The 12,947-nt window shown below is 33.8% G+C and overlaps 1 protein-coding gene across 1 annotated transcript; it reads right to left on the minus strand.

The window, feature by feature from the left end:
- Positions 1-2,519: 2,519 nt before the first annotated feature.
- LOC100893103 lies at positions 2,520-4,482 on the minus strand. Its single transcript, XM_030984254.1, has 3 exons — positions 4,405-4,482; positions 4,001-4,088; positions 2,520-3,384 (listed from the first exon to the last, which is right to left on the minus strand). The coding sequence occupies exons 2-3, from the start codon at positions 4,069-4,071 to the stop codon at positions 3,141-3,143; spliced, it is 315 nt and encodes a 104-aa protein (XP_030840114.1). The 5' UTR covers positions 4,072-4,088; positions 4,405-4,482; the 3' UTR covers positions 2,520-3,140.
- Between the last annotated feature and the right edge of the window lie 8,465 nt (positions 4,483-12,947).

Below are 12,947 nucleotides of genomic sequence, written 5' to 3' on the forward strand. Positions count from 1 at the left end.
AATTTCTTCTTTCATGGGAGGATTCTTATAAATTTGCAATGGTTGTTCTTTCAGTATTTTCTGAACTCTGAATCCATGCTCTTGCTTAGTATCATATAAATTCTAGCAGATCTCATCTTCTGATAAATTTGAACCAATGCAGGGTTTTGGACAGGTGTTATATTGGCCAGATTGTATTGATCAAATCAACAAATGGGATTAGGTGTATTACATTCTGTGATCGAAGTAATCGAGAAATACGACTTTTTATTCAAGCATTAAAGTTATAATCGTGGACAAAAACATGATTATTTGACTTTTCGAAATTGGAATTCATGAAGATGAAATAAAAAAACAAGAAATGTGGGGATACTTTGGGATATTTGCCGGGTCTCCCTCTCCCTCTCCCTCTCTCTCTCTCTCTCTCTCTCTATCTTTCCATATTATTTATCTCTTCTCTCCCCGTCATTTCCTAAACATTTTTTTGTCTCTGACTTCCCCTCGACCCACTGACTAGTCCTTATTCCACTTCTTTTTATCATCTCCTTTTCGGTCAAGTATCCACAAGTGCATTCGATCACAACTGGGTTTTCTTCCTCTGAATACAAATATATAACGACACCTTGGTTTTATTAACTGATTTCTTTATCCATAATCTGAAATCAGGGTTGACTATGCAGTAATGCAAATTCGTCTACCACAGAGCGCTACGTTGTTTTTATCTAAAAAAAAAAAAAAAAGCATACAGATATTACAGATAATGAAATATTTGAACAATTAGAAAGCATAACTAAAATAATTGTACTGAATTTACATGATGATGAAATTAAAGGCAATAGAATATGCAATACTCATATTATATATTCATATAATTTATTACTATTGATCCGAATATCATTGCAACTTTTGTTACGAGCCTTATAAGATGCTCCTATCTTGTCATCATTGGTAATCAATCTATGTTTATAAACTAATACATTTTCGCTTACTTTTTGCTTGACTTGTAGTTTCAGCTGCGTTTCAGCTGTGTTTGTAATTCTGCAAGACTATCTGTTTACATAGTTGGCATCATGATAGATTTTCTTTAGTTATGTAATAATCATCTGGTAAAATTGTAAACAAGAGAGCCCCAATAATTACCCAGAAGACATTCTCGTGCTTACAAGCGCGACGTTTGTTTTTTAATTTTGAATGGGCACGGTTTTTTTAAAACCTCAATTAAGACTTGAACTGAATAATTCCACCTATCAGAATACATGCACATTGATTCACCACATGAAGTCGAATGCCAATGCTATTTAATTAACATACAATTTGTTAACAGTCAAAGCAAATTCGTCAACCCTACACATAGAAGAAGTCTCGCCAGGTAATGTGTAAGTGGGTCGACACCGGTGCCGTTTGGATTGACTACTTGTTTTTTGTCAAGTATTACAGGCAACTCCAGGGACGACTTTCATGAACACGTATTCAGCGTTTGTCTCGCTGTGCGTTTACATTATGTTTTCGGCACTCGTCGGTTTAAGTAATCTGAACGTGTTCTAAATAGGAACATGTGCCGGGCAGAAAATGTTCTAACACGAATAATGTTGAACCACGTTCTCATCAAACAAGTCTGAGGGTTTGCCGATCATAACTTTAACTGGATGGGGCATACGTAACCTTACCAGCATTTTATATATTTTCGGGACGCGCTTTTTGATATTCATTTACGCATTAGCACATGTCAATATAACCTATGTATCCATATGCATCAGTTATGTCCTACCTAGCAACAAATTATGTATGCAATTTAAATTGTGACTGTTGAAATACAATTATTCGTAAAAGTTGAATAGAATATTTTGGAACTTCACGAAAACGTATGAATGATATTTTGATTACGTTACTAAAACGATCTTTTTCGTTTGGTGTTTTACCAAAGGCAATTAATCTATGCAACTGTACACGAGTTCACTTGTACTCGCACTTGGTGATTTCTCGAGTGTAGTGAAAATTAAAGTTAAATTATATCCTTGTTATTTCCCATGCCATAGTTTGTACACCATAGTACAGCGATACAAATATATATAATTATACATCGATGCATACATGATGATTCTTATAATTATTACAAATATATTCCAAAGTCTGAGCACTTTAATAGCTATTGAGCATTAGGTGTCGAAAGACCTTTGGTTTTCTTCCTTCCAAATTCACTTCAAAGCAACTAGAATGATCCTCAAAGTACCTACAATAATGTTTGACTCGACTGAATTCACATCACAACATAACAAGATGTTGTACAGTGTCCAAGAAGAAAAAAAAACGAAAGTCGAAAACAAACGATTACTGTTAACAAACTAAGAACTGTACTGAAATGAAATACCTAGCTTTTCATACAAATAGAAGTGCTTTCAAATGCTACGCTGATTCGTTAATCTTTTGATCTAAGTAAACAGAGTAGTAGATATCACCCTTAAATAGCAGAGCATGTAAAAATAGAGAAATGAAACAATACACAAAATATATATATATATTAGAAATTGGTAAATAATAGAATAGAACGAATACAAAGAATCTTAATCACTATCTAATGTTTTTGATTTCTATAAATCATTTTAAATTTGTACAGAAAAAATTCTTAAATCTCTAAGTCTTTTTTTTTTACTCTGTCATTTCTTCAAAGTGACTTTTTTAGATGAAAATTAATAAATTACTTTATATTGTATTGACCACAACCACGAAATTTATTTATGCTACCGCGCGTTCGCAGATCACGAAGAACCTGAACTGTCTTTAACCGAAAGGGACGCGTTGCGATGAATACTTTTTGACAAGGTTCCAAAGAAAAAAATAAATGATCAATGATTTAATGAACATGAAATGTGCAAGATCTTGAAGTCCAGAAACGAAATTAAATAAAAATGAGAAGTATTAACTGTTGTCAAAAATCCATATATTCAACGTATAATTCAATATTAAAAAAACTTTCGGAAACGACTTTCGGAAAATCAACACGAGGCAATTTCAGTGGCCCTGAACATCACATTTTGAAATGTGCGAATATAACAATTACGTCTTAAATCTGCACGTAACTTCTATGGGATATACAATTAAAATTGACCTTGAGGTAACTTGTTGAAAGTCTTTGCGAACATGTTATATATAACTGCGTCCTTTTATATAATATCCATGTAAGGCTGTTCTGCATATGTATGGTCTAGTTGTCCTTCGTCTGAGCGGTCTTCTCCGTCATCAGTCCTCTCAATCCTGGTGCCGTATTGTATTGATGCTTGTGTTGAAGGTAAAGGTCGAAGTTCAACTGATGGGTAATCATATGCATGGTCTAGTTGTCCTCCGTCTGAGCGGCGTTCTCCGGCAGCAGTCGTCTCATTTCTGGTGTCGTTCTGACTTGATGCTGGTCTTAGATGTAAACAGAAATTACCTTAAAATAACACTAAATATCATCAAGTTCCATGTAGCTAATAAGCATCGAAAATGAGCTACAGAAACGCCAAATTCAGATGTGGATGTAGATTAATTTTACTAGATTATACTCATACCATGCTAATCACGTAAACAGTCCTGCGTTTATTATGTGAAATCATTACAAAACTCTCGACCTATTTTCAAAAACAATAATGTTCAAATGATTAGCATTCCTTGCTTCAAGCAGGACTTCTGCAGTGTAATATCGATGAGTCCATATATACATGTATAATAGAACTGTAAGTATTCTTTTTATACAATTCTACAGTGTGAGTCCAAAAAAAAGTACACCTAGAAAATTGCTAATTATTAAAAAAATCATCTATGAACAGTACATTATTATAAATTTTATGAAAAATTGGTCCGCGACAGGTCATATCTGAGGAAGGGATTTAATCAAGGTGTCGATTCTCCTTTGAAATCTAGCGCAGCAGTATCAATTTTGCCATAAATCCACGTAGCCTATTATATAAGCTATGAAATTGACAGATATGAATTGTGTTCGTAGGCAACAATAACAACAGCACCATCTTATGAACAAAAAAATTACCTCTTTATTTTTTTCACGTAGCATAGGAGGAAACAAATGACCAGGATAAGCAGAAGTACAACAGCCGCCATTACGATGTAGATGGTATCTATAAAAGCAGTAAAAAGCGAGTAATGTGTAATAAAAACATAATATATACTAATTGGTGACGGCTAATAAAAATTATTTAAAAAAATAATACCAGAAATGCAGTCTCTCTAAAACATAGGTGTTTATATCTATCTGTATAGGAGTACTGATCGTGCTCAATGAAAAACCACACTCCAAGACGCCTGATGAATACATACCTTTTTAAAAGGAGGTACATGCACATACAAATTTCCCCGAATTCCATTCATTTCATTGCCCCCTCCTTTTTAAGGCAGAAACTTTACAACGTTAAAATAGACAAGCATATCACTTACAGTTAATTGGTGCTTTAGGTTCAGTTGTTGTAACAGGTCTCGTAGTGAAAGCCGATGATTGTGTCAAGGGATCTATTGATTCTGCGAGATGGGTTTTAGATAGATAGATAGATAAGTGGTATTTTATTCCATCTTTCATGAATGGCAGTTTCACAACTGAATTGCACATGCATTACATGAATTGGATATATACATTGTAAAAAACTTACATAACATTTAGTTAAAAATTATTTGAACGTGTCACGTTACTACTGCCTAAATACAATAAACAATTAAAAAACACTTAATGAACATAATTTCTACCAAAGAAAGAAGAAAAAAGGTATAAACATAATTACATGCCAACATAATATGGACTAAGGCAAATTATACAATAGTTCGTCATGTTACAATATTGCACGAATCTGTTTCTGAGTTTTAGCAATCGGCTTGACATAACTGCCATGTTGAAAATGAGACTTTACAGTACCTGGTAGGAATTTATTCCTTGAAATGCTAGAGCGCTATAATGGCAGCACAGCTAAAGCCGGGGTAATAAGAAAAAAAGAATTTCCGTTTCGGTTTAATAAAATTTTGAGTGGACTATTAGGCTATTATTATTATATACTGATACTAATGGATGAGTTTCTTAGTTAAAATCATCATCACTTCTTTTAATAATTGTTGTTATGATTAATCATTTAGCATTATTATTATGCGGGCAAGCCTGAATCTGATGACCGGGGTAATGATATATCTGTAAAGCGCTTAGAGACATTTTGAATTAAGCGCTTTAGAAAAGTAGCATATTATTATTATCATTGTTATATTTAACATTATCACTATTATATGAAGCTAACTTAATTGGGTAAAAGAAAGGATGTAAAATTAATGAGGTTAAACAACTTACGGTATGTACATATTCTGCCTTGCCAATTGACCGCACACTGGCATACAAATGATGTTATAGCATTCAGGCAAGTGCCTCCATTTTGACAAGGGTTGCTATTACATGGGTTTGCTTCTGTCATAGAAAATGATAATAATATTTTGCATAATCATAGGAAACGATGAATGTTATATACATTTAAATCATCTGTTTCTTGTAACAATTTTATATTACACATTGATTATCCAATTATTAACTTATTTATTCATAGTTTTAATGTGACAAGGGAGCATTTTCAGTTACAAAATTGCCTTCCACATTGGTCTTGTTAGCCTAGACAGTAATATGATGAAAGATTGAATATATAGACAAATTAATTGCTACGTTCAATACATGCACAAAATAATGATTTAAGGCAAAATAAGCATAATCTATCAATGAAATAATAAATTACTCACGAATCGCGCAATTTGGTTGTTGAAAATTTGCAGGACAGATACATGTATATCCCAAAACAATTCCGAGTGCTTCTGAACATGATCCCCCATTCAAACATGGTCCTGAATCGCACACACCTGTCAAGGATGAGAACATGGTAAAGTGATATCATTCCATTAATGGTCGCCAATGTTGACAAATGTGAAATACAGCATTTTGAGAGACGAATTTCTTCTTGCATATTAGTAATTAGAGCAGCACAATGCATGACTTTCGAACAACAATCATTATGAACTAAAATGGCTTGAAAATCTTCTAGTTGATTTTATTAGATTTTATAGCTACCTTTTCTATTATTATTGTTTAAAAAAAGTATTTTGAACAACTTGATTTACATACACGATATTTATGTGTACTTATAAAGTAATACATTGAAAACCCATGCCGGCTACATACAAGAATGATATATTAAAACAATAATTCCCACATCGCAAATCACGCTGCTTGATGTCATTGCAGCAATCACAAATTACTGCTATTAAGTTATGGAAAAGTTTAGAAATATTAAGGTAGCTCTAATAGTCAGATGTAGTGCCACGAAAAGACCCATCCGGAAACCAAACTGCATAATAATTTGTGTTAGTTAAATGAGGGTTGTTCGACATAAATAATAAAAGATTAGCTAAATTACGCCTCATCAAGATGGTATATGTATTTAGCAGCTCCAAAAATATAAAAAATCAAATTTATCAGCACACGATAATTAACAAATCAACTTCTGGATTATCAAAACATGGAAAAACAAGAGTACCTGTTTCAGAAAAATCGATTGAAAAAATAGATTTCACGTCACAATAGACATACCCTTTGTTATCAATATCGTATAGAAATCTTGTTAAGAGCTACGGACACATATCACAGCATTAACATCAAGTAAACATTCGCAAGAATTAAAGGATGACTATATATGAATAATTACAGAATATACATTAAAATGCAAATTCTTAACTTAAACATCGTTAATTGAAAACGTTCCACCTTCATACACTCTAAAAAAGAGTTGGGTAATATTTTAGCCTTTGGGGTTAAAAATGGAAACATCCGTGTTGGGTTAAATTCAACCCAATATTGAGCTAAATGTAGCTAAAATTTGATTGAATTTACTCTTTACTGGGTAAGCTATTCCCGATCGCAGATGCATTTCCCTTTTTTAACCAAATACGGTTAAAATGTTACCCTATGTGCAAAATGAAATGAAGATGTGGACTTTAACAAACATATGAGAAAGCACAGATGGAGTAACAAGAAAAACTTACTAGTCCCACACAGGACTCCAGAAAATCCAAGAGGGCACAGGCATCTAAATGTTCCCTCGGTATTGATACAAGTTGCCGTTCCGGAACATGGCCTATTCGCACAGAAATTAATGGCTGGAAGCAGAGGAAGAAACATAATATGTTATGATGTGTAAGTGGTTATGCTGATTCAGTTACAATTATCTATTCTACAATTGCTAAACAAGAAGCCATCATAATTATCATCAATTGTGCGTGTAGTTCCATCAGAGCTCCCCCTTTAAAAGATGATACATGAGTCAGAATAAGGTAAAAATAATATTCTAATGCAGCAAAGAGGAAATAAGAAGTGCAGTTATTTTTGCTTTGGTTTACTGAACACTCTGCTTATATTATTCTACGTTTCAGAGGCTGAAATCAAATTACCACTCCTTTCATGACCTTTTAAAGGCTTGGTCGGAAGACTCTACACGATAAAGGTATAAATCTTGAATGAGTGACTCTGGAAGTTTACAAGATAAATGATGTAGAAGTGCCGTAGTCGAGTGGATTGATGACTTGACAGCATTTCATCAATATAATAATTGCTATTATGATTCAATTCATTACAGGCTGGAGATGACTCACTTTCTGCACATGTAGCACCTTGGAATCCAGATGCGCAGTTACACGTAAAACGATTGACACCATCTATACATGTAGCCCCATTAAGACAAGGGTTACTGTTACACTCAAAGGTATCTGAATAAAAGACATTGAAAAGACAATGGAAGAACAAGAAGTGGATTTGTAAACATATTTTGTGAATTTGAACTGAAGAAAAAATTGATTGAATTGAAATAAATTTAAATTGAATTGAATTAAATTAAATTAATATTAATTGTATGTTTTGTCCTCCTTTGTTCAATCACACACACCATTTGACACAAAAATGAATTAGTTACTAGATGTTAATTAACACCATTTGTTAATGTCTAAAGATCACAAATTTCAATCCAAGTCTTATTCAGTGGTTTATCCACAAACAATATTTATCTGATCGAGTTCTTCAATTAAGTAATTTTAAAAATATATCCATACTTAGTTGACAGTTTATTCCTTCGAATCCAGGGCGGCAGAGACAGTTGTATCCAGCCAGAAGGTCTTGACAAGTTCCTCCATTGAAACAAAGATTGCTGAGGCATTCATTTAAATCTGTATGTATATAAAGTGATATCAGTACATTAGGTATTACATTAGGCTTTATTCGCATTAATCCGAAGACAGGCACAGAATATTCAAATATTATTTAAGGTCTCCACAAATTAATCAGAATACAAATTATTAGGAATTGAATAATAGCGAGATTACGGTCCGCTGGCTCCTGCACAACAAGAACATAGGAGTAAATGAGCCTCTGACAGAAATATTTTATCGACTTATTCCGTGGCTTTGGCAACAGAAGAACTCCTTTCATCTAATCATTGTGTCTCATTTAATTGTACTCACTTTGTTCACATCGAATCCCAGAAAAACCTGAGCTGCAAATACACCTGTAAGCAGAATTTTCGTCCACGCATGCTCCACTATTGAAACAGGGATTTGACGAACATTCGTTGATATCTGGTAAAAGAAACGGCAAACAGTTATTTCGTCAATATTCAAATACAATTTAATCTCGTCCATGCATAAATACAAACTATTTGATGAACATTCCTTGATATCTAATTTAACAGATTTCTTTAAAATATTTACATCAGTACTGACAGATCATGACTTCCTAAAACGGTACATTTGTAGAGCACACATATGAAACCTTACTTCAGACAAAACCTCAAACGAACCATCGGGATTAACATTTTAGTAGAATGCATGCTTTAGTAGAGTACAGGCATATTTAAAGAAAGCCAATTGAAACTTACTGGTTTGACATCTTGTTCCAGCATATCCAGGTTGGCATTGACACTGGAATTGATTGACCTGATCGAAGCAAGTGCCTCCGTTCAGACAGGGATTACTACCACACTCATTGATATCTGAAACAGGAACATACATATAAAGTTGCCAATAGGGTTTGTATACATTTATCTCAAGAAGTGATTGTGAGAATATGATTCATTCTTCATAGATAAAGTTTATATTTTCTCAGCAGAAATTCCTTGATCGATCTAAAAAGTCTTGGAAATTGCTAAATAAGTTCTGAGAAGATATAAACTTTATCTCTCAAGAATAAATCATATTGTCCCGATCATTCCATGAAAAGAAAAGATAGGTCGTTTGAATTTTGTGTCTACATTTACATACTGTCTATAATAGACATTGCCGTTATGCTCACAGTAGAAGCGGGTTTTTCCCCGCTGTCAGAAATGTCAGGGAGCAACTGAAAGTACTTCAACTATTTGATTTAAAACATTACTAGAATAAACTATAGTAGATTTATTTGCAAAGTCTGCTATACAGTGTGAAAAGAAATGTATCGTTTTTAAGAACAATGATGACAAATAGTTCCATATTTTGACAATGATATTACACAGAGAAAAGCCTTTATGTACATTAGATCGGTTACTAAGTTCACTTACTGTTTTCACACTGAGTTCCAGTATAGCCGGGAAGACAGAGGCAAATGAATCCATCCTGAGTATTGATACAAGTTGCTCCATTTAAACAGCTTGTACTGCTTAATATACAAGAATCGACCTCTGTGGGTTGGAAACAGTTGAGAAGTAAAGGATAACTATCATATCTGTTATTATTACAATAATAATAATGATAATAATAATTTTAATAACAACAATAATAACTAGAATTTAATTCGTCACGAAGACGAATAAGGTGGTCTGTCTATGTCTTATGACAGATTTGAGAATGGGAGAAATTATATAGACATGTAAACAATGATGATCATGATGAACATGATGATAATCATGATAGTAAAGGTGATGATGATGATAATGATAATGTTATATGATGATAAAAACGATAATGTTAATGATGATGATGAGCATAAGCATGATCCTGACATCTGATTGAAAAAATGAGGAAATAGTTAGATAGCAAATAGTCTCAGCTACAACATACTAAAATTTGGGAGAAAACTGTTGAATAACAACCGAGATACTGGTAAAAACACCTTGTCATGCAGATTCATGTTTTGAAAAAAGTGACCTCCCATAGACATAACACGCAAATATGACAAATTATGCATTGTCGCCTTTAATCGAATATTTCACTATGATGACGTCATCAAAATGAAAAATAAATGACATATTTCTGTTAGAGAATTATCTCAGCTACAACATATCAAAATCTGGGAGAAAATCGATCACTGATAAGCGAGATAATCTCAATTAAACAAAGACAAAAAATGACGTCATCAACAAAATACATTTTCTTTAGTTTAGATGCAAATATGAAGATTTTGTTTCACTTTGTACGAGTCAGGGTGGTATGAAATCATATCTCCAACTCATGCTCTTTCTAACCATGATATAAAAATTGGGGGTCGACAGACTATCTGAAGAGCTATTTCGATTTATAAAGTAGCATGTTTTTGATAAAATTTACATTATATTGCCCATAGCAGTACGCGCGGATTTTGAACTTTGACGCACGCTCACGGCCTTATGAAATATGAAGAGTGACTGAAATTAATGTAAATTGTCAATTACGTTAAGAGGAATCCAAATCATGTAAACATTTTGAATTTGACCTTTTCCGCGCGCTGTGAGCGCGCACCCCGCGCGCGTGGACACTTACGGACGGAAAATTTTGAAATGCTTAAAATGACCTGATTCGTACTCTCGTTTAATAGTTTAGTGATTTTGAGCAATTTTAAATTTTGACGCGCACATACGTGCGCGTCATGACCTTTATGTGACCTTTGATGACATGACCTGTTGACCCTTGACCTAAAGTATATGTGATATGAATATGAATGACCTTTGCTGATGCATCATGAAGATATGATGGATAACGTGATTTCACAAAATGGCGCCTGGATGACGTCACGATAACCTAATGACCTTAAAAATGTTTCTGTCACGTCTCATGATAATGACCTATGACTGTGCCAAAATTGAATCAAATTGACATAACCAATCTTACGTTATCCGACACACAAAAAAGTGAAGAAATAAATAAAAATAAAGAAATAATAATAATAATAAAGAAGAAAGAAAATTCTGACGAAATCAATAGGTGGTCTGTTGATAACAGACCACCTAATAACAAAAACAATAATATTGGATATTTATATAGCGCACATATCCACCATGCATGGTGCTCAAGGCGCTCCAACTATCACCCCGGCTCTGCTAGGCAGCCGATATTGTGCGCTCACAGAATTCAAGAAATTCCTTCCGACCGGTACTCATTTAACACCTGGGTAGAGAGTGGCAAATGTAATTAATATCTTGCCAACGACATTAGTGCTGTGGAAGGACTTGAACCGCGAACACTGTGATACACAATCCAACGACTTATCCACTAAGACCACAACACCTTAACATCATCATTATAAGTGTTGTTTTTGCTGTTCTTGTTATTCTTATTAATTTAATTATTATCATTTGTATTATAATTATTATTATTACTATCATTATTATCATTATAATTATTATTATATCATACTGACTTGGTAACTCTTACCCTGTTCACAGAAATCCCCTGTGAATGCACTTGTACACCGGCAAATAAAACCACGAGCAGCTGTAGGTTGATCCTGACATGTTCCACCATTGAAGCAAGGTGAAATGTTACATGGAGCTACGGGAAAAGGGGAAATACATGCAAAACAGTTAATGTCTTCATAACAAATGATCACACGTACATTTCTAGAGAGACGATTATGGTTCAAATCCACTCGTCTAACCTGTTTAGAAAAAAAATAACTCAATTGGCAAAATCAGACTTAGTCATTGCCTGGCTAAGTACACCAGAATGATTTGACTTACCAATGACAAATATGCTCTAATTCTCTCGAAGTTTCATTTAATCATTAGCTTTCTCATTGGCCAAACAATTTCTCGATTTTCTTGTTATTATTTTGTACCATTATGGTCTCTGTTTTGGTAATTGTCAATTTCAAAGCGTAAATGGCTCAAACTATCTTTAGATGCGCCGGAATTACAAGTACCTAGTCTACATCAGAACGGTACATTTTTTTTTTTTTTTTTTTTTGGGGGGGGGGGGGTTCCTGGTGGTTTTGATTTATTCACTTACGAAGGATTGTTGTTCCAAAATCTTCACTGAGTGGGTAGTCAACCCCATCTGCATTAGTTTCCAGAGTAACTCTGTACGTTTTCCCCGGTTCAAGTCCCGTGAATGTTGCAGACGTCTGAGAGCCTGGCAGTGTTTGGGTAGGTGGCGTGGAGCTTCCGTCGATAGTTTGGAGAGATATCCCATATCGATTGACTCCAGGCTGTGCCGGCCAGTCAAAAGTTAGTGTAGCGGTTGTTGGCGTTGTAGTGAGGGTTATGTTTCTACCTGTGTCAATTTAATCGGAAGAAAAATTTGTATGAAAAACATTGAGTATGAATACCCTTTTTTTCTCCCTAGGATCTAGTACCAGTATGATCGGTTTAGTATTGCCGAAAAACTGTTCTCAACTCTTCTTGCAACTGGTCTATTCTACTGGCTGCATACATTTTTCCACTCAGTTCAATTTATTATCCCTTTAAACACAAGGCGAAGAAAAGACAATCCAGTACTTGTATTTCATAAATAAAAATAAAAAGGTAAACTGAATATGACTCATATTTACCAGATTATTATATCAATACTTTACGAAAAGTTGATACATTGATAGCAAATTTGTTTTTAACATTTCACAAACATTAATTGAAAAGTTTTTATTTTTGTGCAGATTTCAGTAAAGAATGATACATGTTATAGCCATTATTACGTAATCTCCAATATGTGATACATGTCTTCAATATTGAACCATATCGTAAGTTCAACGAGTA

Source organism: Strongylocentrotus purpuratus, unplaced genomic scaffold, assembly GCF_000002235.5.
Source record: "Strongylocentrotus purpuratus isolate Spur 01 unplaced genomic scaffold, Spur_5.0 spur5_scaffold_14, whole genome shotgun sequence".
Taxonomy (NCBI): Eukaryota; Metazoa; Echinodermata; class Echinoidea; order Camarodonta; family Strongylocentrotidae; genus Strongylocentrotus; species Strongylocentrotus purpuratus.